General features: G+C 36.3%; 1 protein-coding gene and 1 non-coding gene across 5 annotated transcripts in view; both read right to left on the reverse strand.

Annotated features, from left to right (window-relative positions):
- The window catches only part of ERCC6L2 (ERCC excision repair 6 like 2), a 137118-nt gene that overhangs the window by 37583 nt on the left and 72144 nt on the right, over positions 1–27391 (reverse strand). For all 4 annotated transcript variants that reach the window (XM_047829810.1, XM_047829807.1, XM_047829808.1 and 1 more), the window contains 5 exons: positions 26947–27042; positions 17434–17533; positions 10263–10415; positions 5393–5473; positions 2661–3825 (listed from right to left, as the gene is read on the reverse strand). In XM_047829810.1, coding sequence (XP_047685766.1) covers positions 2661–3825; positions 5393–5473; positions 10263–10415; positions 17434–17533; positions 26947–27042 — 1595 coding nt within the window. The remainder of the gene's footprint in view (positions 1–2660; positions 3826–5392; positions 5474–10262; positions 10416–17433; positions 17534–26946; positions 27043–27391) is intronic.
- On the reverse strand, positions 5585–5690 carry LOC125151016 (U6 spliceosomal RNA). Its single transcript, XR_007146579.1, has one exon. It is a non-coding gene; the product is annotated as a U6 spliceosomal RNA (small nuclear RNA).

Consider the following 27391-nt stretch of genomic DNA (forward strand, 5'->3'; position numbering starts at 1 on the left):
GAAAACAAGATGTTGTTAAATAAGGTAGCTAAAAGGGCAACTAAGATAAAATTCTCCCTAAATTTCAAAACATCAGGTAGCGTGTATGGCAACAATTTAAAACCTCCAGAAGGATTCAAGGATTCTTCTGGTAGAACATTTACTCCGATTTCTTAATTTTGATGACATGTTTTATGCATTATTCAAAATAGCATTAGTTCCACACTACTGACATCTTTTACACAGTAAAAACAAAAACAAAACTCAGTTGATCTTTTACAGAATGGTTTCTGCAATAATTCCTCAAACCTAAATCTAATTATAGCACACACACCAAAGGACAGTCCAGTACTTAGTTACAAGGGTACCAAAAAATATATCAAATCGAACTTTTGAATAACCACAAAAGAAAGCTTGCTTTGTAAATAAGTCAAATACTTATGATTAAAGTTTTTACATCAAACTATCCTTGCTTATATATCAGCTTCTTTCACATAGTGTTTTTGGGAATGAGTCAGATACTTTCAAAAGCAGCGTTAACTCTTAAAATGACTAAACAGGTTCTCAGCAGATGGTGGTGGCAGGGGACACAGTTTTTCAATCTCTCTGAATCCCTACATAGAATGGACAGCAATGAGTCAGCAAAACAAAAGGCCATGCACAACACATACAACGAACTAAGATGACAAGATAACCCCCTATAGTTTGCCCTAAAATACAAATAGATGGGGACAATCCACCAATAGTACACCGTGCACAGCATCAGGGTGTGTGTGAAGGAAGCAACAGGGTGGCGTGTGATGAATTTGAAAATAGGAGAGCCTAGAACACCCAGCAGGTGTTCCCCGGAAAGCACAGTGAGCCACTTACTGTGAGTAGCTGAATCTGGGTTTTCCATTCTTTAAAGCTGAGTGGGTACAGGGGGCTTATGAAAAGAAGGCCTGAGAGAATGAAGCAAACTCACTCTGAGGAACCCCCAAACTGACCCACCAGGGCTCCCAGGTCAGGCCCACACAATGAAGAAAACTGCTGAGAGGGAGTCAAAATGTGCAGGGCAGGAAGATCAGGAAGGGGGGAAAGAGAAGGCCTAGAGCGGAGCAGTGGGCAGGGATAGAGGCAGGAAATCCCACCACGGTTTTGAGCACTGCACAAAAAAACAGTTATGGATCTTTGTGAAATTGGAAAAGATTTCCTAAATTCTGCCTCACTTAAAAAACTCAGGGAAAATAATGTCTATGAAAATGAGCAAGAGGGTCAAATATCATAAAAATTATTACAAGAGAAAAAAGAATAAGCAGCAGAATGAAAACATGCCAGAAACATGTGTTCACAAAGCAGATTAAAATTGTAATTTCAAAACAGGTAACAGACATTAAGAAAATGGTAAAACACAGGAACCAACATTAAGTCATAATTAGAATAACTCAGAAATGGGTGACAGGACTCAGGAAAAATTTAGAAGTTAAAAAAAATTCAGAAATGAAGACAACTAGAAGGAACACAGAGGAAATTAACACAACTACTGCTTTCAGAGAATGGAAGGGTATTTTTAAAAAGCAGAAAGAAACAAAAAAAAGAAAAGAAAAAGGGCTTGAGATAATGTGACAAATACTGAAAACAGGTAAAGAAAGTTGAATATTTGAATACCAGGCGTCTCTGAAGCAAAAGGCCAAAGCAAAGGAATAGAAAAAGTAAAAATACTAGTACAAGAAAGTTTTCCTGATATAAAACCCGAGTTGAAACTACATTATGACAATCTTGACCCAAGAGTAACCAACAGTGCCAGGGTCTGAATGTCTTTAGGAGATAATTAGGTCATGAAGGTGGAGCCCTGATGAATGGGACTAGTGCCCTTGCAAATAGAGACATAAGAGAGGTGAGTTCTGTCTCCACTAGGTGAGGACACAGCAGCCTTCTTTAGACCAGGATGAGGGCCCTCACCAAGAACCTGACCATGCTGGCATCCAGATCTTGGACTTCCAGCCTCCAGAACTATGAGAAATAAATGCTTAAGCCCCCCAGCCTGTAGTAGTTTGTTATAGCAACTTGAACAAAGATAAACATTCAAGCACAATCTGGTAAATTTACTAGGCAAGAATGAAAAGAAAAAAATTCTTTGGATATCAAGGGGGAAGAAAAATGACGTGATAGGAAACTTCATGGCAAAAGAAAATGAAGCCTCATGTTAAAATACTTCAGAAAAAGAAAGTGTGAGTCAACGATTTCATATCTGGCAAAAATGACTTTTAAGTATAAAAGGGCATAAATAGTTATCAACAGGAATCTCAGGGAATATTATTCTCATGAGCACTTCCTGAGGGAGCTACTAGAAAATAAGCTTCTGACGAAATCGACAGGAGAGACACTGACAGAAGGACTGAAGAGGAGCACTAAATTTATAGTTACCTACAGGTCAAAAGTAAATGAAGTCTGGTGGGGGGACGGGGACGGTGATTCAGATGGGGCACATGGAGGGAGTCCTGGGGTGGATGACAAAGTTCTCCATCTTGACCTAGGTGGTCTTCCCTTTATCCTGCCACCCCCCATGTCCTCATTTGCACCTCAGTGTAGCATCTTGATTATAGAGCTGTTTTACAAGCTAATTTAAGAAACTTTCCCAGAACTATTTGATTACACAAAACAAATATGTAACATAAAGTTTTCAAAATGTCTATAGTTACCTAAAAATTTATCCATTGATTCATACATTTGCTCTTGATTGACAACTCTCTCATTTGAAAATTGCATTGATTGTTTTGGCATAAAAGTGCTATTTTTCTTATGGGTAGGTAATTTTGAAGAGAAACCGACCCTATCTTTTAGAGTTTTTCGTGTATGGCTCTGTTTAAAGAAACTGATGTGGCGAACAGTTAAATCATCATCTGAGGATGAAAAATCATCGATAGCCTGAGAGCTACAATCCCCATCTGCTGCATACAGTTGATTTGTTTTCTTCATGGTTTTAGGACAAGTGTGAAGCTCCTTTTTATCTTCCTTTTTTCTCTTAAACCTCAAAGAACTAGTAGGTCTTTGCTTTCTTGCTCTTGACTCAGAGAAAATTTCAATGTCATCGGACTCGTCACTAATATCACTACTGCCTTTTCTTCTCATAATAGATTTCACGGTCACATTCTCAGGGTTTAATTGTTTTGAAATTAGGCTATTTCCTTTGACATCAGTCTTTCTATCATCCCCATTATTTCTTATTTCAACAGGATGTTCTGTTTCAGAACCTTCAGATCCATCCACGAGTGGCTTAAACTTTACACCATTCTTGGGGCATCTCTGAGTTGTATACTGTGTGGGAAAGATGACATCACTATCTTCTGATTCTGTGACGTTCTGTAAAATGTGATGGTGGTCAGCTGTATTTTTTAAATTGTTGCCATCATCAGACTCAGAAGAAATATTTTGTTCTAAAATGTTCTGACTTTTATCAAAGATATATTTTTCATTTGGATTTAGGACGTTAGCTAACCTCTGATGTTTTGAAGTACCAAGAGAGTCACGACTTTGCTGATAACTAACGTCTTTGGCTTCTGTTGAAAGACATATGGGCTGTTCATCAGGACTTTCATCATCAGAGGCAATATTTCCATCACTTTCCTCAACTGTATTACATTTTGTTTCAAACAACTTAGAGAAACCACACTGGAGTAAGGTAAGCTGTCCAGGAGGACCTGAAGCTTTGCTTGAGTCAGAGGCTTTCTTTTTAGCAGTCTTTATTCTTGAGCTTCCCACTGATTCATCATCACTAAAATCACTGCAGAGATTACATGCTTCTTCTGTTGGCAACTCTGCAGGCTGCTCCAGACCTCTGTGTTCTTGACAGTCAGGGTCTGTAGGCTATAAAAGAAGCAGTCACAAAAACGTTAGAAAATGTCCAGATAATATCAAATCTATCATACTGCAAGGGAATGAAATTTGGATGGAAGATAACTTATGTACTAATATACCACTTGGTATTTTTTAAAAGTACAACATTTAATAAACAAATATAAAGGATTTAATATTACAGTCTGGTACACTCTTTTTTCAAGGTGAATAACTTTCCAAAATAAAAGTTTAGAATATGACATAATCAAGTTATCTATAAGGAAAAAACAGAACAGAGCAGTCAGCTTCTAAGATGCAGGGACTGATTCTGGTCTCAAAAGTAAGAAGTACACAACTCATTGTTTTCCATGGTCCAGCACATACTTCCAACCACGTTTTAAGAAAAAAATAAATTTTCAGGCATTAACAAAGTAAAGAATTCACAACTGGAAAACGGTTCTAATAGATTAAAAATAAGATCTGATAGGATCCTGCCCATCAGAAATAAAGAAAATATTTTAGATATTTTGAAGTAAAATTTGCTACAAATTTAAATCCAGTATTTATTATTTTTACATCAATTGGAGCTAAATACATCCTTCACTTTCTTAAAGCTGAGGCTTTATTAGTAAACAATTTGGAGAAACTATTATCCAGTAATTACTCCTTTTTAGAAATCCAGTAATACATTTGATGTTTGTATATTTCTATAAAGTTAGAAAAGCATTCACCGATATTCCAAATCACTAAGCTGGTATGAATTTACACTTAAATTCCTAAATGCAAGAAAAACCCAACATAAACAACATATGCAACAACATAAACAAAATAAGAAAAAACCTTCTACATGTACATTCTTTACTTCTGAAGAGGGCTTATGATGATAATATAGAGTTTGTAGTATGTGAGATGACAAACTACCAGAAAGATCACAAGATCAAGGATGCAAATAAAATAAAATATCTGTCAGAGAGTAATTCTGATGTTTGGATTTAATAATCTTAAACACACAATGATTACTATTTTTCTATTTAATTTGTTGTTTAATTAACAATTAGTTAGGTTTGATTGGCGTATTTAATTTTGGATTTACAGTTTGGTATAGTTAAAATTCTAGTTAGGATGCAAATGACTGGTGATTGTTCCTGAATGTGTTCTTGTGATACGAAATGTTAAATTAGCCTAAATTATTTTTTAAAGATTTTTAAAAGTTTATTTTTAAAACAGAGAGAGAGAGAGAGAGAGAGAAAGAGAGAGGGCACGCGAACGCACAGGGGAGGGGCAGAGAGAGAGGGGGACAGAGGATCTGCAGTGGGCTCCGTACTGAAAGTAGAGAGCCCGATGGGCTGGGCTCAAACTCACAAACCGCGAGATCATAACCTAGCTGAAGTCAGATGCTTAACTGACTGAGCCACCCAGAGGCCCCAAATTCACCTAAACTATTAATTTTACTGATCGTCTGCTTTGTATCCTCGACTTTTTTTCAAAGACTTTTTTCTTTACACGTTGAAAAATAAAGAAAAAGGAAAAATAGCTTAAAATTATCCCAGTACATGTTTTATAGCAGTTGTAGGCTACAGATTAAAAAATTGCTTACCTTTTCTTGTTTGTGTACTGGAGGCTCCTCTTTCAACCATGTTGTGGCTGTCATGATCCCTGCTTCCACTTTGCCTTCTCTCTAAAGAATGCAAAAGAATTGTAAAATATGGGGTAAAAACAACCAAATAAACAATAGTGATGGCATGCTAAAGCTTAGGATTAACTGAAAGCAGCTTGCTTTAGCTCTGTCTCTAACACGAAATGCTTCAGAAATTGGTGTGCCATCCTTGTGCAGGTCTATGCTAATCTTCTCTGTATTGTTCTAATTTTAGTATATGTACTGTCCAAGTGAGCACTGCTTTAACTTTCTCTCTTAAGTTTTTTTTTTTAATTTATTTTTGAGAGAGAGAGAGAGAGAGAGAGAGAGAGAGAGAGAGAGAGAGAAATGTGAGGAGGGGAGGGGCCGGGAGAGGTGGACAGAGGATCCCAAGTGGGTTCTGCACTGACAGGCTGACAGCAGTGATCCTGAAGCTGGGCTCAAACTCACAAACCATGAGATCATTACCTGAGCCAAAGTTGGATGCTCAACTGACTGAGCCACCCAGGCGCCCCTACTTCAGCTTTCTTAATGTTATTTTTCCATTTTGTTAATTAATATAAACTCATATATAGTTTATATAACATTTTAAAATGCTCATAATTTTAGGTAGTACAGAGGTACAGTGGAAGTGTGCTGGGCTCATAAAGTACACTTATTTCTTGTATTAAAGCTTCTTTTTAAGATAGAAAATAATACTTTCCAGCCAACTCCACTAAAAATTCTGGTATGGGAGGGAGAATGAAAACAATGTTACATATTTACCCAGTAACAATATCCATAGTAACTATGTCTACACAATAGCTAAGGTAAGGACATATTAACAACATTTCAAACACTACAGATAATGTTGAATATTGGGAATTTGATATTCTAGCCTATATTGCTAATGTATTTATTTAGTTCATATTCATTAAAATTTATTTTATTCATTTAGTTCATATTCATTAAAATGTTTATTGATTCCTTCAGTGTAACAGACATCAAATGAAAAGGACCATCTAATATGAAACTAAAAAAAAAAAAAGATCTTAATTGTGTAACAGGCTTGCTACATCCTTTGGGAAAGTATTTACGCTTTTAAAGTTTTTGGTGTATCATTCAGCAAAGGTATTTAATGGACTAGATTCTAGAATATTAAATTCTCCTTCAAAAGGAAATCAATTTATTTTTCTATTTAAGGCTCTGTTTACTGAACAAGGGGAAATAACCACTACCATCACCAGAGTTACAAATGCCCAACTTACAGATACGCATATGTACCGGTGGCATGATTCCAGCCACCTGGTATCCAGGGCAACAAGTGAGAATCTCCCCTACAGAACTCTGGAGGACGATAAATAGTTCGTTGAGATATTTTCTCTCAATGCCTAGGGGCTGTTACTGCAAGGGAGGTGGGCGGGCGGGGGAGGGGGGCCTGCTTCCCAGTACTGCCTTTATTCTTTCAACAGAAGCCAAATGGCTACAACAGATGGAACAGGGAGTACCAGAAATCTTCAATCCTGTTGCAACCCTCTTGTGAAAGGTAAATGGCAACTCTGGTCTTTTGTTTCTCAGGCCAACCATGTTGGTATCATCCTTAACTCCTCTTTTTTTCTCAGACCCTATACCTAATCCATTAGCAAATCCTGTCAGCGGCACCTGAGTAATATATTCAGACTCCAATCACTTCTCACACCATCAACCATGATCGCTCTAGTCCAAATCACCATCATCCCTTGGCTAGATTATTGCAGTATCCTCCTACCTGGCATTTTGCTTCTGCTTTTGTACTTTGATAGCCTAATTCGTAATATTTAATCTAGATGTATAGGTCAGACTATGTTTCTCTTCTGTTCAGAACCCTCTAATTGCTTTTTGTCTCACTCAAAGTCAAAGTTCTCACGTGGTCTGGCTTCCTCTCATCTCTCCGGCCCCATCTCTTGCTCTCTTGTTCACTCCACTCCAGCCACTAGGGCCTTCCTGCCGTTTTGAAATTATGCTGGACATGTTTCTCCTGCGGGGCTTTTGCATTTGTTCCTCTACGTAGAATACATCTTCCTCCTGCCATCTCCTCAAAGAATCAGTTGCAACCTCACAGTGAGCGCTTCCTTGGCTACTCCATCTAAAACCGCAATGCTCTTTCCTTGACAGTCTCCCAATTTCCCTTCCCTGCTCTATTTTTAAAAATTAGGATACAATTTACATATAACACTGTGTACGTTTAAAGTGTATAACGTGTTTTGATACATTTATATATTGCCATATGATTACCACCATAGTTTTAGCTAACACCTCTATTATGCCATAGAATTAGCATTTCTTTTTTGTGGGGAGAACATTTAAGATCTAGTCCATTAGCAATTTTGAAACTTATAATACAGTGTTATTGACTATAATCACAATGCTGGGCATTCGATCTCCAGAAGTCATTCATCTTCTACCTGCTCTATTTTTACCTTCAGAGCCTGTCATCATAATAAACTCTATGCATCATGATTTTTTCTGCTTATTTGTTTCCCCAAAATAGAAGGTAAGTTTTTCAGTGAGTAGAGCTTTTTGTCTATTTCATTCATTTCTGTATGCCTAGCTCTATGATGTATAGTACTTGACACTTGGCATACACTCAGTAAATATTTGTGAAATTAGCTCTCAATATCTGTCTCTAAAGCGGGACCATGACAAAGATAACAAAGTTAGTGCAAAGTAGAGCTAAGCTGCCTGGACACTTGGTGGGATGAGCACTGGGTGTTGTACGTAAGTGATGAATCACTGGGTTCTTCTCCAGAAACCAATACCACACTGTATGTTAACTAAATAACTTGAAGTTAAGTGAATAAATGAAAAAGAAAAAAACGAAAAAACCAAAACTAACCAACCAAATGAAAAAAAAAAAAAAAAGAACTGTCTGGAAATCATCAGGTTAAAAGTGTTCTATAAATTAAAATTTCTACATCTTAAAACATTTTAAAAGGGATTTTCTACAGCCTTTAAAAATTAAAAATGTCTCACAGGAAGTAAAATAATTATTTTACTTTGTGATATATGCTTCCATTATACAGGGCTTAGAATATTTTAAAACACTGTTTGGCCAAAAGCAGCATGAATCTAATGAGGCCTGAATAATTTTGCTATTTATTGTTTATTTATTTATTTTACTTTATTTTTTTAGAGCAAAAGACTGCCCTGTAAGCACCTGGCCTGAATAATTTTAAATTCTTACTCAACAAATATCGCGGTGCTGATAATGTATCTGGCAAGAAGTTAAGCACATTTTGCCACAAGAAAAATGTAAGACATGGACAGTCCTGTCATTAGTCAACAATCCTGGAGGAGAAACAAGATATACTTAGGACAACCAGAAAACAAGTGAACATCCCATTTAATAACTTGACATACTGAATGTCTTACTTAACATTTGCTTGAGGAATAGGTTGCTATTCTGTTAAAATAGAGGACTCAACTATTTGATAAATAAGAGAAAACAGAAGTAATATAATGCTAACATATTTTATAGATAATAATTTCAAATGGAAAACACAAATACAAGTTGGTATGTTGGGTAGTACTCTGAGATGGAAGTAGGATCTGAGGGGTGGCCTGGAATACTGGAATACTAACAAGGCTACTGATTATAAAAGAGAAATGGGAAAGAAGAAGTCCATGAAATAGACAGCATACTCAAAACAAGAAAAAGACAGGGGGACTTTATTTTTATTTATTTATTTATAAGTAATCTCTACACCCAACGTGGGCCTTGAACTCACGACTCTTAAGATCAAGAGTCGCATGCACTTCTGACTGAGCCAGACAGGCAACTCAAGACAGGAGGACTTTAAATGGGCCACTCAATTCAAATCAAATAGTTACTATAAAATAAAAATTCAGCAGTATACACCAGACACTGTGTAATAGTTGCAATATTCACAGAATACATACGATACACGTTTTCCTCTTAGCCATCTTGCTTACCATGCTTATTGATGTTACATGTTCATTATGTAAGTGTTCTCTTTCACCTCTCATCAAGATGGTCTACGTTCTTTAAGGACAGGGACCAATAACTGTTTTTATGAAACTCACTAAATCAATCAAGTACATGAAGCTTTTGAAAAGCTAAGGGAAACATCCTTGAGTTTTCTGAGGCTCATTTTCCTCATCTATATGAAAAGGAAGATGATACATATGATATTCCAGGATTTTATGATACTCATACCAATATCAACTGGAAAATAGGTTAATATCTATAGTATTCTGGTATATCAAAGAATTTAAGCAATTAAAAAAAAGATATAAATTTCTGTTTGAAGAATAAGAAACATCTGTATGCTAAGGATGAACACAACTGGGAGAGTTTGAAATATTGGTGTGGAATTTTTATTGGGAACAGAAAACAAAAATCTCCATGAGACATGAGAGTGCATCTCAGGGAGTATTTGGTAACTTTTAATCAAAACACATTTTATAATTTTGTTTATTTAGGAAAGTCTCTCTCTCTCTCTCTCTCTCTCTCTCTCTCTCTCTCTCTTTAAGTTCCTGACTTAGCAGCTGTTTTCAAAATACTACATTTCTCTCTGCCAGTCTGAAAATGGTCTTGGGAGGCCATACTATGTACTATATGTATCTGTATTTGTGTGCAGACATTACTTATAACTATGCATGGAGAAATCTTAGTTTTGAGGTACAATAATTCATTTCCTATTTCTAAAAGTAGAAATTCTAAACACAAGGCATTTTTTACAAGAAAACCCCAAAGTTCTTTGAAAAGATACCAGCAGTTATATTTCAAGGTTCCTGTTGGAGAAAATTGTATTTAAAATAGTACTGAAAATGTCAGGCAACAATTTCACACCTCCAGGATGTCCCTTGTAAGACAAGACGCTTGGGACCTTAGTTTGAACAGATTATAAACCCCAAAAAGCTCTCCTCGATGTTCTTTTGATCCTTGAACTGCTTCAAAATATCGCTTGGCATTTTCACTTCCAACCACCACACAGTGAAGTTGCTAAAACAGAAAAAAAACACAAGATATTTTTGAAGTGTTTGCTCCAACAATATGTCAGAATTTCCTGGCATTCTCTGTATATACACAGCTTTAGCTGGAGCAGGCAGAATCTCCTTAGGGAGGAAATTTTATTTTAATTTCGCTGGCAGATGTTGCCATTATGGTGAAATAAATAATAAACTGGCCAGTCTTATTGAAGAAGAGATCTTACATTTCCTATTTTATCTGTGTTCTACCAACCGAGTCAAGATCCCATTGCTATGCAATATTCACTTGATGTAAAATGTTTAATGATAAAGGCATGTAATACATCTGAATACACTTTTCTCCTTTCTAGACTCATTACAATAGGAACTACTAAAACTGACAAAAATCATCACTATTTCACCAAAGTTAAATTATAACTTAGTAACTACATGATAACCACATTAGTATCAAACCCTAATTGTAGCCATTGTTATACTGTCAACTAACAGCAAAACCCAATCATTGTTTAGAAACATTTAGGCATCTTTGAAACAATTTGAAATACAGAAGGAATCCTGAAGGACATATATCACTTTAGTAACATTAGTGTATTTCTTTATTTGCTAGATATTTTGCTAAATATAATCTGATTAACCCCATGTACACTTTAAAATTTCTTGAAAGAAACAAAGAATGCACAGAGTGGAAAAGAACTGTAGTCTGTTGTTAATGTAAGGATTAGTAAGAAGTTGCTTTGCACTATACTAAATTACTATAGGCAACTGAAATAATTCTTTTTTTAATTTGAGGGAGTGTGTGTAAGCACGAATGAGTGGGGGAGAGGGGCAGAGGAAGCAGGAAGGGGGGAGAGGGAGAGGGAAGGGGGGGGTGAAGCAAAGAGGGAGGGAGGGAGGGAGGAGGGAGAGAGAAAGAGAGAGAAAGAGAGAGAGAGAGAGAGAGAGAGAGAGAGAGAGAGAGAGAGAGATTGAGGGAGAGAAAATCTCAAGCAGGCTCCACACTCAGCATGGAGCCCAATGCAACATGGGGCTCAATCCCACAACCCTGGTATTATGACCCTAGCCAAAATCAAGAGTCAGATGCTCAACCCACTGAGGTGCCCATGAAATAATTCTTATTAATAATATTTATTTTTTGAAAACTTACTACCTGTGTAGCATTTGTTCATTCTTTCATTTAATGCCTACAACCCTATAAGACATTGCTATTTTCTTTTTGGAAATAAAGACTAAAGTTTGGAGAAATTAAGTGCCTTCTCACAGCTGTCTAGCCAAGAAGTGTCATTTCTAGGGGCGCCTGGGTGGCGCAGTCGGTTGAGCGTCTGACTTCAGCCAGGTCAGGATCTCGCGGTCCGGGAGTTCGAGCCCGGCGCGAGCCCCACGCGAGCCCTGCGTCGGGCTCTGGGCTGATGGCTCAGAGCCTGGAGCCTGATTCTGTGTCTCCCTCTCTCTCTGCCCCTCCCCCGTTCATGCTCTGTCTCTCTGTCCCAAAAATAAATAAATGTTGAAAAAAAAAAGTGTCATTTCTAGAATTTATACCTGGATTTGGCTGAATTCAAAATTTATACTTGCAACAATTTCTCATCCCCAGGAGTTCCCTTTTATTTTTTACTAAAGAAATTTTTTAACGTTTATTTTTGAGAGAGAGAGAGAGAGAGAGAGAGACAGAGAGAGTGCGTGCGCACATGCACGCGAATGGGGGAGGGGCAGAGAGACAGGGAGACACAGAATCTGAAGCAGGCTCCAGGCTCTGAGCTGTCAGCACAGAGCCTGACTCGGGGCTTGAACCCACAAGCCATGAGATCATGATCTGAGCCAAAGTCGGATGTTCAACTGACTGAGCCACCCAGGTGCCTCCAAGATGTCCTTTTTAAAACAAGACCCTTGAGGGGCACCTGGGTAGCTCAGTCAGTTGAGTATCTGGCTTTGGCTCAAGTCATGATCTCACAGTATTATGGGTTCAAGCCCTGCATCAGATTCTCTGCTGTCAGCACATAGCTCACTTCGGATCCTCTGTCCTCTCTCTCTGTGCCTCCCCTGCTCACATGCATGCACACATGTGTTCTCTCTCTCTCTCACAAAAATAAATAAACATTAAAAAATAATAAAAATAAAACAAGATCCTTGGGACCTTAGTTTGAGGAAGCTTTGAATCAATATCCAGGTTGATCAGTTGGTTTCAATGCCCCAGAAACATGGACTATAGTCCAGGAAATATGGAATCACAACAATAGCAACTGATGTACCTGATAGTCCAGACGATTTCACTCTTTGCTCCTGACTCTTTCTTAAACACTGTATTGTCACACTGCAACTACTTAATGTAATCACCAATTTGTAAGCATTAATCTGAATCTTTAGAAGTTCCCTACTTTATCGCAAAATTTATAAAAGGCACATTGTTTTATACTTAAAAGAAGTTTTTCAAAGTGGCTCCCCTAAAAGTGAAGGTCAGATACATCCATCTGTAGGCTGCTATAAAAAATAGGGTTGGAATTAAAGAGGGGAAGGGAAAAAAGTCAGTAATTGGAAAATGTAGCTTAGTTTCTGGCTTAAGAAAAACCCATTCAAGGATACAAAATGTTTGGATTTCTTCCTAACAACATTCAGGATACGCAAGAGGTAGAAAGAAAAGTAGTGTTCACCATGTTAAAAAGTCACGGCCCCTTCTTCCATCTTCAAGGCAGTAGCATGGCATCCTCATATAATCCTCTATGACTCCTTGCTTCTGCTGTCACATCTCCTTCTCTCCTTTCTCTGATCCTCCTGCATACTCCCACTCCCTTTAGTGATTACATTGGCCCACCCAGAGAATCCAGGTGGATTTGATGTAGATATCTTTGGGAGAACATTACTCAGCCTACCACCATAAGGACATGCATAATGAGTGATGGAGGCTTGACAAATGACACAGAGGCCAGCTTGAAGGGGTTCTCACTGGACAAAACTGAGACAGTTTGAACACCAAAATACACAGTGATATTCAATAGGTTGTAATGTAATCCATTACTAATATAGAGTAATATTACTAATATCCCCTGAGTCCAAATATATTAAATAAATAGAAAAGAAGGGCAAGCTCTTTTTTATGGTAGAATAGCAACAAATAAAGAAGGAATCCTGGAAATTAAAAAATCACCATCTGGCAATCATCACAGTGGTGGCTGATTCAGGTGGGTTTCATCAGTGAATGCTAGGGCTGATGGGTACGGGCTTGACAAGGAACAGGATATTGGCATAGTCTCAGAGGATGTCCCCATAAAATACTTACTAAGGGAAAAAATGGTGACTCTGCAGTGAAGAAAGCTGGCAGGCACAAAACTGGTGATCAAGGTTAGCATCACCAATGGTGGGACAGGTCATCACCAGGTGCCTTCTGACCAACGCAATGAGAAGAACATAGAGTCATTTCTGTACTATTCTTGCCAGGGGTTCCTGGCTTGAATCTGGACATGAGGAAACATCAAATGGACCTATTTTAAAAGAGAGCTAACACAAGGAAAGGCCTTACTCTTTAACACTGTGAAGGTCATGAAAGACAAAGGGGGTTTGGGTAACTAACTACTCCAGTTGAAGAAAACTAAACAGACATGAAAAGAAAAAGTTGGGAACCATGATCCTGGATTGGATCCTGAACCAGAAAGGAAAAAGGAGACAAGAAATTGCCAGGAAAGTTAGTGAGATCTGAATGAGTTTTGTGGTTTACAAGGTAATGTTGTATCAATGTTAATTTCTTGATTTGGATAACTGCATTCTGGAGAGGGTAATAGGGGGACAAAGCAAGTGCAAAACAACACACAAAATTGAATGTTTAGAATGCATAAAACTATTTTTATATGTACATCTAAACAGGAGAGTGTCCTTTGGAGGGAATACACACTAGAGAACTTAGAGGTGATAAATCTGCAACTTTCTCTCAAATGGTTCAGAAAAATAAAGACCATGGCTGAGGGAAAGAGAAAAGCAAACGTGATAAATGTTAACAACTGGGAAATTTGGGTGAAGTTAATTGGGTGTTCTTTGTGGTATTCTTGGACTTCTTCTGCCAATACAAATATATTTCTAAATTACATATATATATATATACATATACATATATACATATACATATATATATACACACACACATATATATTCACCTTTCATATATACATGTACACATGTAAAAATGAAAGGTGAATTTCTGAATGCCAAACTTTAGATTATGCTCCAAACATGAAGACAGTTGCTATGTAAGTGATGTTTATATTTTTTAAAAGTATAAAATGTCTGAATGCATTATCACAACAAATACGAACAAAAACATCAAAGTGAAATTTCCCTTTGAATAATACAGATCATCCTTTATCAGTGTTAGCAACACTGTAATATTTAGGTATATCCTTCTAGATCTTTTTCAGTGCAGTTAGAGCTATTTATATACATATACAGAGATAACTTTATGCATCAACATAACTGATATACTTGTTCTGCAAGTTGTGTTGTTTTGTTTTAATCTCACTTAGAAATGTCTTGGAAATCTTGCCAGATCAGTATGTCTGCTCTATAGTTTTTTTTTCTGCTATTGGGTGTATCAGAATTTATGTTACCATTGTTATTATTGGACATTAAGGCTGTTTCTTTTTTCATTTTTTAAACAAATACTAACAATACCAAATATATATCCTTGTCATCTTTCACTGTGCATATGTGAGAATATTTCTGTAAGGTAGATAGGGAGAATGTACTATGTGTTTTAATATGTTGTGATATTAGCCTGTAAAATCAGTGTACCAAGTTATATTCTCGAAAGTAGTATATGAGTATCTCTGTACAAATACCCTCACCAATAATGAATATCACCGATCTCCCTGCCTCCCTAAACACATACACACACTCACATACAACCTCACTAAGTCTTTGCAGCATATGTGTAACACATTATTATTTTATATTTCTAAATTACAACTGTGGTTAAGCATCTTTTCATATATGGGTTAACCATTTGTGTTTTTTCTTCAATAAAATGCAAAATTATAGTCTTTTTATTGATTTGTGGAAGTTCTTTATGTATTATAGATGCTAATCCTTTGTTTATCATATGTGGAAACTTTCTTCCTAGACACTTTTTAAATTTGGCTTGTTGTTCCTCTGTCATACATAAGTTTCACATTAAAAATGTAGTTAAATTTACAATATCTGCCTTTAAGACTGTATTGGTTTCCTAAGACTGCTTTAACAAAATGTCACAAACTGGGTGGCTTAAAACAACAGAAATTTATTCTTTCACAGTTGTGGAGGCTAAAGGTCTGTAATCAAGATGCTGGCAGGACCACACTCTCTCTGAAGGTTCCAAGTGAAGACCCTTCCAAATGTCTAGTGGTTGCTGCCAATCTTTGGCATTCTTGGTTTGTGGCTGCACCACTCCAATCCTTGCCTCCTTCATCACGTGGCATTCTCCCTCTATGTCAGTCTGTATCCAGATTTCCTTCTTATAATGGTATCAGTCACTGGATTAGGGTCCACCCTAATCCAGTATGACCTTATTTTAACTTGATTACATTTGCAAAGACAGACCCTACTTGGTTCAAACGCCAATCTTTCAATCACATCTATTGCCTTTTCCACACACAACTGCCATATTATCTTTATTTGTGCCTACCAAGTTGTATGGCTGAACCTTCCCTAAATGGCTCACACTTAAAAAAATATTTTAATAAGCACCTAAAGCATACAAAGTTCTGAAAACTGACATTATCCTCATCTTCTGAAGCCTTTTTGTTATTAGTAACATATAATAGGCCATCTTATTTCAATAAATGAGTGAGATAAATAGGCAAATGTATATAAAGTAATGGGACTGAGAAAAATTACTACATGATTGAAGAAAGACTCTTACCTGTGACAAGTCCAAGACAGTATTCTAAAGAACTACTCCTAAGATGAAAAGAATAATGTCCTACTTTTTCCCAAGATTGGTTAAATATACCTGAACAAAATAATGTTCAAGTAGTTGTGCTATACCCAAGAACAAAAAGATGAAAGGTTTCTTATAGAGCTAAGTGCTTTAAGAAAAAACAAAAACTGCTGTGTACAATTCTATTTTTAGAATTAAGAAAATAGCATAAATTTAAGATTGGATCATTCTTAGGTTAACTACCACCACATGTGGCAGATGTTTGCTCTTAAATAGATGCCAACAGAATATATAGGGAGTAATTCAAATTTAACATTTATAATTAAACTTGAGCCTCATTCCAGATCTTCTCAAGTGAGCAATTATAAACTAAATAAATTTTATTTAGAGATATAAATGGTGAAGTAATTAATACCGTAAGGATATTAAAGAGTTAATGCAATTTCAGATGAACACTAAAAGCACCAGCACAGTAGTTAATACACTTGTGTTGTATTCCTATAATTCCATTTACTGGGGTATCCCTGGGTCCCAGTTTCATTATGTACAACATGAGATGATTGCATTAGATATCTTTAAGGCATTTTCCCCCAGTTTTCTTCATGTCATGGTACACACGGAAAAGGGTAACATATGAACACCTACCTGGAAAGGTTTCTTAAGGTTGGAAGTCAGTTTAGGTAATCTTGCCGCCCAGAGAGCTGTGTGATCATTGTGTCGGTGCACCTGTGTCCCGCCTGTAGCATATCATTATGTCTTGGCCCACAGGCTGGGAAGCTGTGACCTTGCTACTCAAATTATAGTCTGCAGTAGTGTTGGCACTCCTGGGAGCTTGTTAAAAATTTGAATCTTGGGCTCCACCCAGAGCTACTAAATTAGAATCTGTAGTTTGAACATCCCTAAGTAATTCATGTACACATTAAAGCTCAAGAAGCACTACTCAAAGAAAATTTCAGCTCTAAAATTCAATGAAAGTAAGAATCTGTTTTACAGGATTTATTCTACAGTATATTTCATAATCTTATTAAATTCCATATTACAGTTAAAACGAAATTAAAAACATTTTTACACAAATTTCTGGAAGTTTTGATATAGACAAATGTTTACTTCTTAATCTGGAAAAGGGAAATATATTTACCTGCTTGTATACCTGTCGTAAGTACATGATCTCCTCCACAGTTCCCAAAGATATCAGCCTGAACACTTTCACATCCCTGCATTGCCCAATCCTATATGCTCTGTAAAAAGATTTTTAAAAAAGCCAACAAAAAACAAGTGAAGCAAGGTTCAGGAGGTAGCTTTAGGACAAAAAAAAAAAAAAAAATGGAACATTACTAAAATTTTAACTTAAAAAGAAACATATGTGCAGTTTATTCTATGTTAATTATACCTCAATGACACTGTTTAAAATGGGGGAGGGGAACAGTTAATCAACTGGCAAGCCTACAGAAGTGCAGATTTGCAGCCCTAATTTCACAGAGTTTCTGTCTGAATTCAGTCAGTTGACTACCAGCAAGCCCAGGTATTTTGACAGGGACTATAGTGCTAATTAAGACAATAATTAGCACTGATTCACCCCACTGGTGAACCATAGATCTAGTCCTGGCAGTTTTTCTCAGGTGAAGGCTTTACTGGATGCTCTGAATGAGGTCACCTGTTTCTAAATACCTGTTACAGTCACAATTTGGGGAATGGGGGTACTGATATTTGAAACTTAAAATTTGGTGAAAATTTTTGACCTTATAAAGTCACTCTATGTTGTTGTATCTGATGCTCTCTCTGCCTCCTTCACCCAGTACAGTATTCCTAATAGAAAAGGACTTTACTACTAGAGGGTATCTTGGGGCCCTGCACATCTTGTACCCGAAAAGGGGGATGGGGCCTCCTGTGGCACAGCACAGCCAGGGTAAATTACTGCATTCTCACTTTCATCCTGCAGGCTAGATATAGAGGGGCTCATAATCCCTTTCTTTCTCACAGTGGATTTGAGTCTTAAAAATTTTTTTAAATGGATCTAAGGAAATGTCTTTTGGGTGTGTGCTCAATTGTTTAGTAAATAGGATAGATTCTGTTAGAATACATATTCTTTACAGACAAAAACCTTACAACATGTTACTTTAGACCTATGCTTCATCAATTTCTGGGTCCATTAAGCAGGGATATGTTAAGTGATGGTCTTTTTACCATGAAAATAAATACTGAGGAACTGTTATACAGTATGGAGGTCAAAATCTTCCTTTCTCCTCTTGGTTCCTCCTGCCAGAGTCAATTGAAGGGCAGGGAGGAAAAGAGAAATGTTGTTCATTCAGTTTTATTGTCAACTAATTTAAACTGAATACCAAAACACAGTACCCTAGGATAAATAAGATATTAGGTCTTGATATGTTGTTAAGACAAAAAAAAAAAAAGTGAAAATTTTTCTGTGGCTTTCATTTGATTATTTTCCTTGATAGCTGTCAGTGGTGTGAAGCTGGTTAAAAGTGTGGGCTCTGTAAGAGCGCATGAATTCAGATCCTGAAATCATTGGCTCTGAACTTCAGCAAGTTACTTCAGTTTGTTGTGCCTCAGCTTCCTCACATGTAAAATGGGTAGGATAACACTGCCTATCCCATAAAAGCTTTGATATCAGGGTAATGCTGGCCTCACAGAATGAACTAGGAAGTGTTCAAGTTTTTGTAAGAGCCTGGGGAAGAATGGTATTAATTCTTTTTTAAATGCTTGGTAGCATTCATCAGTGAAGCCATCTGGTCATGGGTTTCTGTTTGTTGGCATTTTTAATTACTGACTCAATCTTCTAGTTGTTGGTCTATTCATATTTTCTATTCATGTTTCAGTCTTGGTAAGTTATATGATTCTTCAAATTTGTTCATTTCATCTGGATCATCCAATTTGCTGATGTACAACCATTTATAGTACTTATAATCCTTTCTATTACATCAATAGTAACATCTCCTTTTCCACTTCTGATTTCAGTTATTTCAGTCTTCTCTTAGTCAATCTAGCTAAAGGTTTGTCAAGTTTGTTGATCATTTTGAAAAAGAGCTCATGGTTTTATTGTTTTCTATTGTTTTTAGTCTATTTCATTTATCTCTGTTTTATTCATTCATTCATTATCTCTGTTTTAATCTTTATTACTTCTTTTTGCTAGCCTTAGGTTTAATTTGTTCTTTTTCTAGCTCCTTAAGGTATAAGGTTGGAGAGTTGATTTCAGAACTTTCTTCTTTTTTAATGTGTTTACAGCTATAAAATTAGCACTGCTTTCACTGCATTGAATAAGTTTGAATATGTTGTGTTTTACTTTTCCTTTTTCTCAATTTTCTAATTTCTTTTGTGATTTCTTTTTAAAACCATTGGATGTTTAAGAGCATGTTGTTTAATTTCAACATATCTGTGGATTTTCCAGTGTTTCTTCTGCTGTTGATTTCTAATTTCATTCTATTGTGTTTGGAAAAGAAACTATAAGATTTCAATCTTTTAAAATTTATTAACATGTTTTGTAACCTAACATATGCCCTATCATGAAGAATGTTCCCTGTGCACTTGAGAAAAATGTATAATTTCAACAATCTAAAATTGTTGGAAGGAGAATTCTGTATATGTCTGTTAGGTCCAACTTGTCTATAATGTCATTCGAGTCTTTCTTCCCTTATTGATCTTCTGACCAGATGTTCTATCCATTATTGAGAGTGGAGTACTGAAGTCTCCTACTACTATTGTAGAGTTGTGTACTGCTCCTTTCAATTCTGTCAATGTTTGCTTTATATATTTTACAGCTTGTTTATTTGGTATATTTATGTTTCTAATTGTCATAGCTTCTGGGTGAGTTAAATCAAGAATTATCATTGTATACCATCCTTTGTCTCTTATAACAGTTTTCAATTTAAAGTTTATTTTGTCTGATATTAGAATAACTACCCCTCCTATCTTTTGGTTACTATTTGGATGAAATATCTTTTTTCATCTTTTCACTTTTAACTCATGCATGTCCTTAAACCTAAAGTGAATGTCTTACAGACAGTGTTAAGTTGGCATGCCGTGTGTTGTTTTTAATTTATGCTGCCAATCTGTATCTTTTGATTGGAAAGTTTAGTCCATTTACATTTAAATGTATTAATGACAGGGAAGGATTTACTTTTGCTATTTTGTTTTCTGTATGTCTCATGGCTATTTTGTCCCTCATTTCCTCCATTACTGCCTTCCTTTGTGTTATGTGATTTTTTAGTGACACATTTTGATTCCTTTCTCATTTCCGTTTGTGTATATTTTATAGATATTTTCTTTATGAAGATTACATATAACATCCAAAAGTGATAACAATCTGCCTTAAACTGATACCAACTTAACTTCAATTGCATTAAAAAACTCTCCTTTGCAGCTTTGTCCCCACTTTTGTGCTTGATATCAAAAATTAAATCTTTATATTCATTATTCATTAACACAGATTTATATTTATTTTCATGCATTTGTATTTTATGTTTTTAAAAGATTTTATTTTTAGGTCATCTCAACACCCAGCATGGGGCTTGAACCCACAACCTCGATATCAAGATTGCATGCTCTACCAACTAAGCCAGCCAGATGCCCCTGCATTTGTCTTTTAAATTAAAAAAAAAATAGGGGTGCCTTGGTGGCTCTCAGTCAGTTAAGTGTCCAACTCTTGATTTTGGCTCAGGTCATAATCTCATGGTTCATGAGTTTGAGTGCTATGTTGGGCTCTGTGCTGACAGTGTGGAGCCTGCTTGGGACTCTCTCTGCCCCCACTCACCTCTCAAATAAATAAATAAACTTAAAAACAAACTGTGAAAGTTTCATTAAATAAAAAATAAAAAGATTTATAAACCAAAATAATAGTAAGACTGGTTTTTTATATTTGTCCCTGTACTTACTAGCACTGGAGAATTTTATATTTTTATATGGTTTTGAGTCACTGTTAGAGTCCTTTAATTTGAACTTGAAAGTCTCTCAGCATTTCTTTTAGGGAAGGTCGAGTGGTAATAAACTAAGCTTCTGTTTGGGAATGTTTTAGTTTCTCCCTCAGTTTTGAAGGACAGTTGTGGCTGATATAGAATTCTTTGTTGATGTTCTTTTCTTTTGGCACTTTAAACATATCATTCTACTGCCTCCTGGCTTGTAAGGTTTCTGTTGAGAATCTGCTAATAATCTTACTAGGGAATCTCTTGTACACTACAGGTCATTTTTCTCTTGCTGCTTTCAAGATCTGACTTTCTCCAGTTTGATAACCTGTCTCAGTGTGAGTTTCTTTGAGTTTACCCTACCTGGTGTTTGTTAAGCTTCCTGTATTTGCATATTAATATCTTTCCTTTGAATTTGGGACATTATTATTTCAGTCATTATTTCTTCAAATAGCTTTGTCCTTTTCTCTCTCTTCTTTTGTATTCCTACAATGTGTATATTGGTCTATTTAATATGTTCCATGAGTTCCTTAAGCTATGTTCATTTTCCTTTGTTTCCCCTCTTTTGGTTTGTTGCTCCTCAGATCTGTCTTCAAGTTTGCTGCCCAAATATGATGACTCTTTCTAGTGACTTTTTTTTTTCATTTCAGTTATTATATTTTTCAGGTTCAGAGTTTCTACTTTGTTCTTTTTATATATACAAAATTTCAATCTCTTTGCTAATATTTTAATTTTGTTTATATGTCGTTTTCCTGATTTCCTTTAGATCTTTGTCCATGTTTCCATTTAGCTCTTTAAGATAGTTGTTTTAAACTCTTTGTCTAGTAAATCCTATGCCTGTGTTTCTTTAGAAGATTTAATTTGTTCCTCTGAATGAGCTAGTTTTCCTCTTTCTTTATAAATGCCTTGTACTTTTTTGTTAAAAATTGGCCATTGATAAAACAGCCACTTCTAATCTTTGCAAACTATTATTGAAAACATTCATTAATTAGCAGGCTGTGTCTTGAGTCTTAGGAGCAGCTCAGGGTAAGGATTAAAAAATTGTCTTTGGGGGCCGCCTGGGTGGCTCAGTCTGTTAAGCGGCTGACTTCGGCTCGGGTCATGATTTCGCGGTCTGCGAGTTCGAGCCCCGCGTCAGGCTCTGTGCTGACAGCTCAGAGCCTGGAGCCTGTTTCAGATTCTGTGTCTCCCTCTCTCTGACCCTCCCCCATTCGTGCTCTGTCTCTCTCTGTCTCAAAAATAAATAAACGTTAAAAAAAAATTTTTATTTTATTTTATTTTATTTTATTTTATTTTATTTTATTTTTATTTTTATTTTTATTTTTGGGACAGAGAGAGACAGAGCATGAACGGGGGAGGGGCAGAGAGAGAGGGAGACACAGAATCGGAAACAGGCTCCAGGCTCTGAGCCATCAGCCCAGAGCCCGACGGGGGGCTCGAACTCATGGACCGCGAGATCGTGACCTGGCTGAAGTCAGACGCTCAACCGACTGCACCACCCAGGCGCCCCAAAAAAATTTTTTTTAAAAAAATGTCTTTGGTCATTTTTGGTTATGTGTGACCAGGGCCTGTGTGTTTGGGTGTGTATGTTTTCCGATATCTCCTGTATACACAACTGCTTTTAAATGTCTTACTTTCTCAAAAAGTCTCATCTCAGCCTCTTCTCAGGGCTTTAGATATATTCTACTGTATTCCTCTACTGTAATATACAGTCCCACTACTGCTTTCATGCACAATGGGGCCTATCACTGTCTTCAACAGCTTCTGCCAGTCTGAGATCCAAGCTATGCCACCGTTTCTTACCTAAGCACTGTCAGGTGAAAAAGAAACCATTCCCTCCGGCAGCTCACAGATAGGTTAGAAAGTTGCAAAGGAGTTCCACACTGCTCTTTCCAACCTGAGAGGGAGGGAACAGGGAACTGTTACTTCCTCTTCCTGGCTGTGCTGTGCCAGGAAATGGGGTGAGGCAAGAATGGGTAAAAATGCCATGAAATTTCCTACAGTTTTGAATATAGCTTCTTCTTGATTGGGAATTTGCTTGATAACTGTAGATCTTTGATTTAAATAGCTTCCATAAAGTTATTTTAATCAGTGTCTAGTTTTTTAAATCCACCCATGGGGAAACATATACCTAGAGCTTCCAGTCTGCCATCTTGCTGGCATCACTCTTTGATTTCCTCTTTAATACAAGAGTTATTTAAAAATATATTTTATATTTTAAAATGTCCATATGGAGAGATTTTTATTAGCTACAACCTCATTGTTACTTTCTAGGGTCTTGTCTTTTGTATTAATTAGAGGCATGTAATCTAGTCCTTGTGGTTTCTATTAAAATACACAGTTATTTAAAAGTATGCTCTAAAACGTTTTTTGAAAGAGTGGGTATTTTCAGTTATTATATGGTTAAATACATTTATTAAGTTAAAGGCTAAATAACTGTTAATCAAATAATTTATATACTTCCTTTTTTTGCCTAGTTGATCTATTAATCTTTGAGAGAAGGATATTAAGTTTCCCATCATGATTGTAGATTTCCCCATTTCTCATCATAAAAGAGTTTTGTCTTTGTTATGTAGTGACTATTATACTTTCCTCATCGATTGTTCCATTTTGTTTTCCTCAATGCATTTGCCTTGAAGTCTATTAATATTTTGCCGTTCTTACTTTTTGTTATCATCTCCCTGATGAGATTTTAAATATATTTTATTTTTAACCTTCTATGTATTTTTGAATTTTATAAATATATAAAATTATATCTATAGCAATAAGCATAAATCTGAATCTAACATTTCATTTTTACCTTTTTTTTTGTTTAAAAGGAAGTTTTACGTTTGGCTTTATTTCTTACAGTTTATGTTAGGTTTTATATTTGCCATGCTTAGTTTCTTTTACCTCTTGCTATACACTCATATTTCCAATCATTTTACTGAAATAATCACATTTTCTCAGTGATTTTTTAAAAATTTCTTTTAGTTGTTGTCCTTAAATTTTTGGCTAAAATTTTAAGAACACTTTTTTTTGGCATAAATTTGAAATCTGACCAGGATATCCAAATTCTTTTTTGATGAAATATAATGCTAACACAATTACCCCCACCCTCCCAATGTTTTATTGAAATTATATGAAATTTTAGTGTTTGATTCTTATTAATTTTCTTATACCATCCCTTTATATTTCTCAGAATCCTTTCTTTATAACTGCATTAAGTCTCTCAACTAAACCATCAATAATTATTTAGACTTAAATATAAATTTTTCAGTTCCTAGATGTCAACAGATGATTTATTTCCCCTCACATATTGATATATTAGTCGTTGATTACAACTATAAGTCAAAATTATTTTCTTGCAGATACATCATATGAATTTTGTCACTTTGACAACTTCTGTTGTCTTCTAGAATTCTTTTTTTTTTTTTTTATATGTTTGTATTTATTTTTGAGACAGAGAGAGACACAGCATGAGCAGGGGAAGGGCAGAAAGAAGGGGAAACACAGAATGCGAAGCAGGCTCCAGGCTCCGAGCCGTCAGCACAGAGCCCGACATGGGGCTCGAACTCATGTACCGCGAGATCATGACCTGAGCCGAAGTCGGATGCTCAACGGACTGAGCCACCCAGGCGCCCCTGTTGTCTTCTAGAATTCTATAATGCAGATGAAAAGTCAGTTCTTCAAAGTCTATTTTGCAGGAACAGTGGGATTTGCAGAAATGAGTGGGATTCTCATTTGTTGGTAATCTGTTTTGTTCTTTTTTTCTTTCTTTTTTTTTTTTTTTTTTTTATAAATAATTTCCTCTCCCTCTTTCTCATTCAGGCATTGTTTAGTCCCCTTATCTTTGGAACTTAGAAATATCAGCAAGATGTGTTTCTGTTTTTTCTCCTGCTCTGTCACTGTGTTTTCAAATATTCATTCCTTTTATTTTCCATATCAATTTTCACTTTCAGTCTTCTCCATTTTATTACTCAGACCTTGTAATGAGTTATTTGGTAACACTTTTAAATTCTAAGCATTTCTAGTTTTCTTTTCCATGCACTTTTTTTCAGGGTGCCCTAATCTTATTTTATTTCCTTCAGGGTCAGGTTTTCATCTTGGCCCTTTTCTTTCATACTGCTGGTTTTATTAAACTGTCTCACAATTATTTTTTTTTTTAATTTTTTTAATGCTTATTTGAGAGAGAGAGAGAAGAGTGTGAGTGGGGTAGGGGCAGAGAGAGAGAGGATGACACAGAATCCAAAGCAGGCTCCAGGCTCCAAGCCATCAGCACAGAACCCAACTCAGGGTTTGAACTCATGAACCATGAGCCAAAGTTGGAAGCTTAACTGACTGAGCCACCTAGGAGCTCCATAAAAGGTCTCATAACTCTTAGTTTTTCATTCATAATTACAAATGAAGAACTGGGTGGACTGCACAGGAAAGCTGGTCTGGATTTCCATGAAGGTACATAAGTCTATTTAATCATTTCCCCGTTTTGTGTTCCACAGAGACCTGGGAAGCAATCCTTCAGGTTCAGTTCTGCTTTATGATCTGATCCTAATGCCCACTGTAAAAACCTTTTGTCAGTCGGATTCCCCACTTATTTATAAAATTTATGAAATAATTCTTTCAGTTTTGATCAAGGGGCATCTGTTGTAGGCCAACCTCTCTTTATATTGGGTATGGGAGAGGAAATTGTTTTAGAGTTAGCACATTAATTAATTTCTAACAAGAATTCACTCTGGTCTGTTTCTACATCCTATAGTTACTGACCCCAAGCTTGAAATTTCTCTGTGCTCTCCTGCTGACTTTGGATTGTGGCTTTTCTCTGCCGGTTTCTTAATTACACAGATGCTGTTGTAAGACAGATTCTGCCTTCTACCTTCTGAGAGTTTCTCCAAACTTCTGATCTACTAGTAGTGACCTTTCCTATCTTCCTGCAGTATGATGGGTTTGTTCCCTTTTTTTTTTTTTTAAGTTTTTACTTATTTATTTTGACAGAGTGAGCAAGTGCAAATGGGAGAGGGGTAGAGAGAGAGAGAGAGAGAGAGAGAATCCCAAGCAGGCACCATGCTGTCAGTGCAGAGCCCGAGATGGGGCTTGAACCCACAGAGCCGTGAGATCATTACCTGAGCCCAGACCAAGAGTTGGACACTTAACTGACTGAGTCACCTGTCCTTCTTAAATCAATCCTGTCAAAATGGGATTCTGAGATAGAAAGAAAATAAATTGCCGTTATCAGCCTGCCATTTGGGTTCAGATCTGAATACAATTTTTAATTACATTTTTTTTTTTTTTTTTAAGTAGGCTCCATGCCCAGCAGGGCCCAACTCATGACCCTGAGATCAAGAACTGAGCTGAGATCAAGAGTTGGATACTTAGGGGCACCTGGGTGGCTCAGTCGGTTAAGCATCTGACTTCAGCTTAGGTCATGATCTCACAGCTTGTGAGTTCGGGCCTTGCATTGGGTTCTGTGTTGACAGCTCAGAGCCTGGAGCCTGCTTTGGATTCTGTGTCTCCCTCTCTCTCTGCCCCTCACCAACTCATGCTCGGTCTCTCTCTCAAAAATAAATAAACATTAAAAAAAAAAAAAGAGTTGGACACTTAACTGAGTCACCCAGATGCCCCTTAAATGCAATTTTTTTAAATAAGGTTTTCTCTGTCTTCTAATCATAGTCATATTATAAAAGCAACTTAAGAGAATCACAAGGGGGTATTTTCAGATTCAAAGTATTTGCAAGTCACTTTAAATTTTGTCAGTATTATACCTGTCAATTGCTTGAAGATCATTGGCTGGATTCCAAGTAGGATCAAACAATACAACAACATTGGCACCAACAAAATTGAGGCCTAGTCCACCAGCCCTGAGGAAACAGAATTGGGCACATTAAAATAGCAAAAGCATAGTCATTGCCTTCTAATTCAATTGTGCCAGGTTTCTGTAACCAAATCAACACAATACTGCATTAACATCATAAAAGATGATTAAAACACAAACATGCCACAAACAAAACAGCTACAGAATAGTTTTTCTACCATTCTAGAATAATCCTAAAAGAAATTGACCATTAAAGCCCACGTAAATAGGTTGTACTGTTTTTTTTTCATTGTTTTGGATATTCAAATACGATGCTGTAAGGTCTTCCTAACATAATTTTTAAAAATTGTAAGTATGGTCCAACTAAATAAAGTAATATACACATTTTTAAAAAC

The sequence above is a fragment of the Prionailurus viverrinus genome, chromosome D4, assembly GCF_022837055.1.
Source record: "Prionailurus viverrinus isolate Anna chromosome D4, UM_Priviv_1.0, whole genome shotgun sequence".
NCBI classification, from domain to species: Eukaryota; Metazoa; Chordata; class Mammalia; order Carnivora; family Felidae; genus Prionailurus; species Prionailurus viverrinus.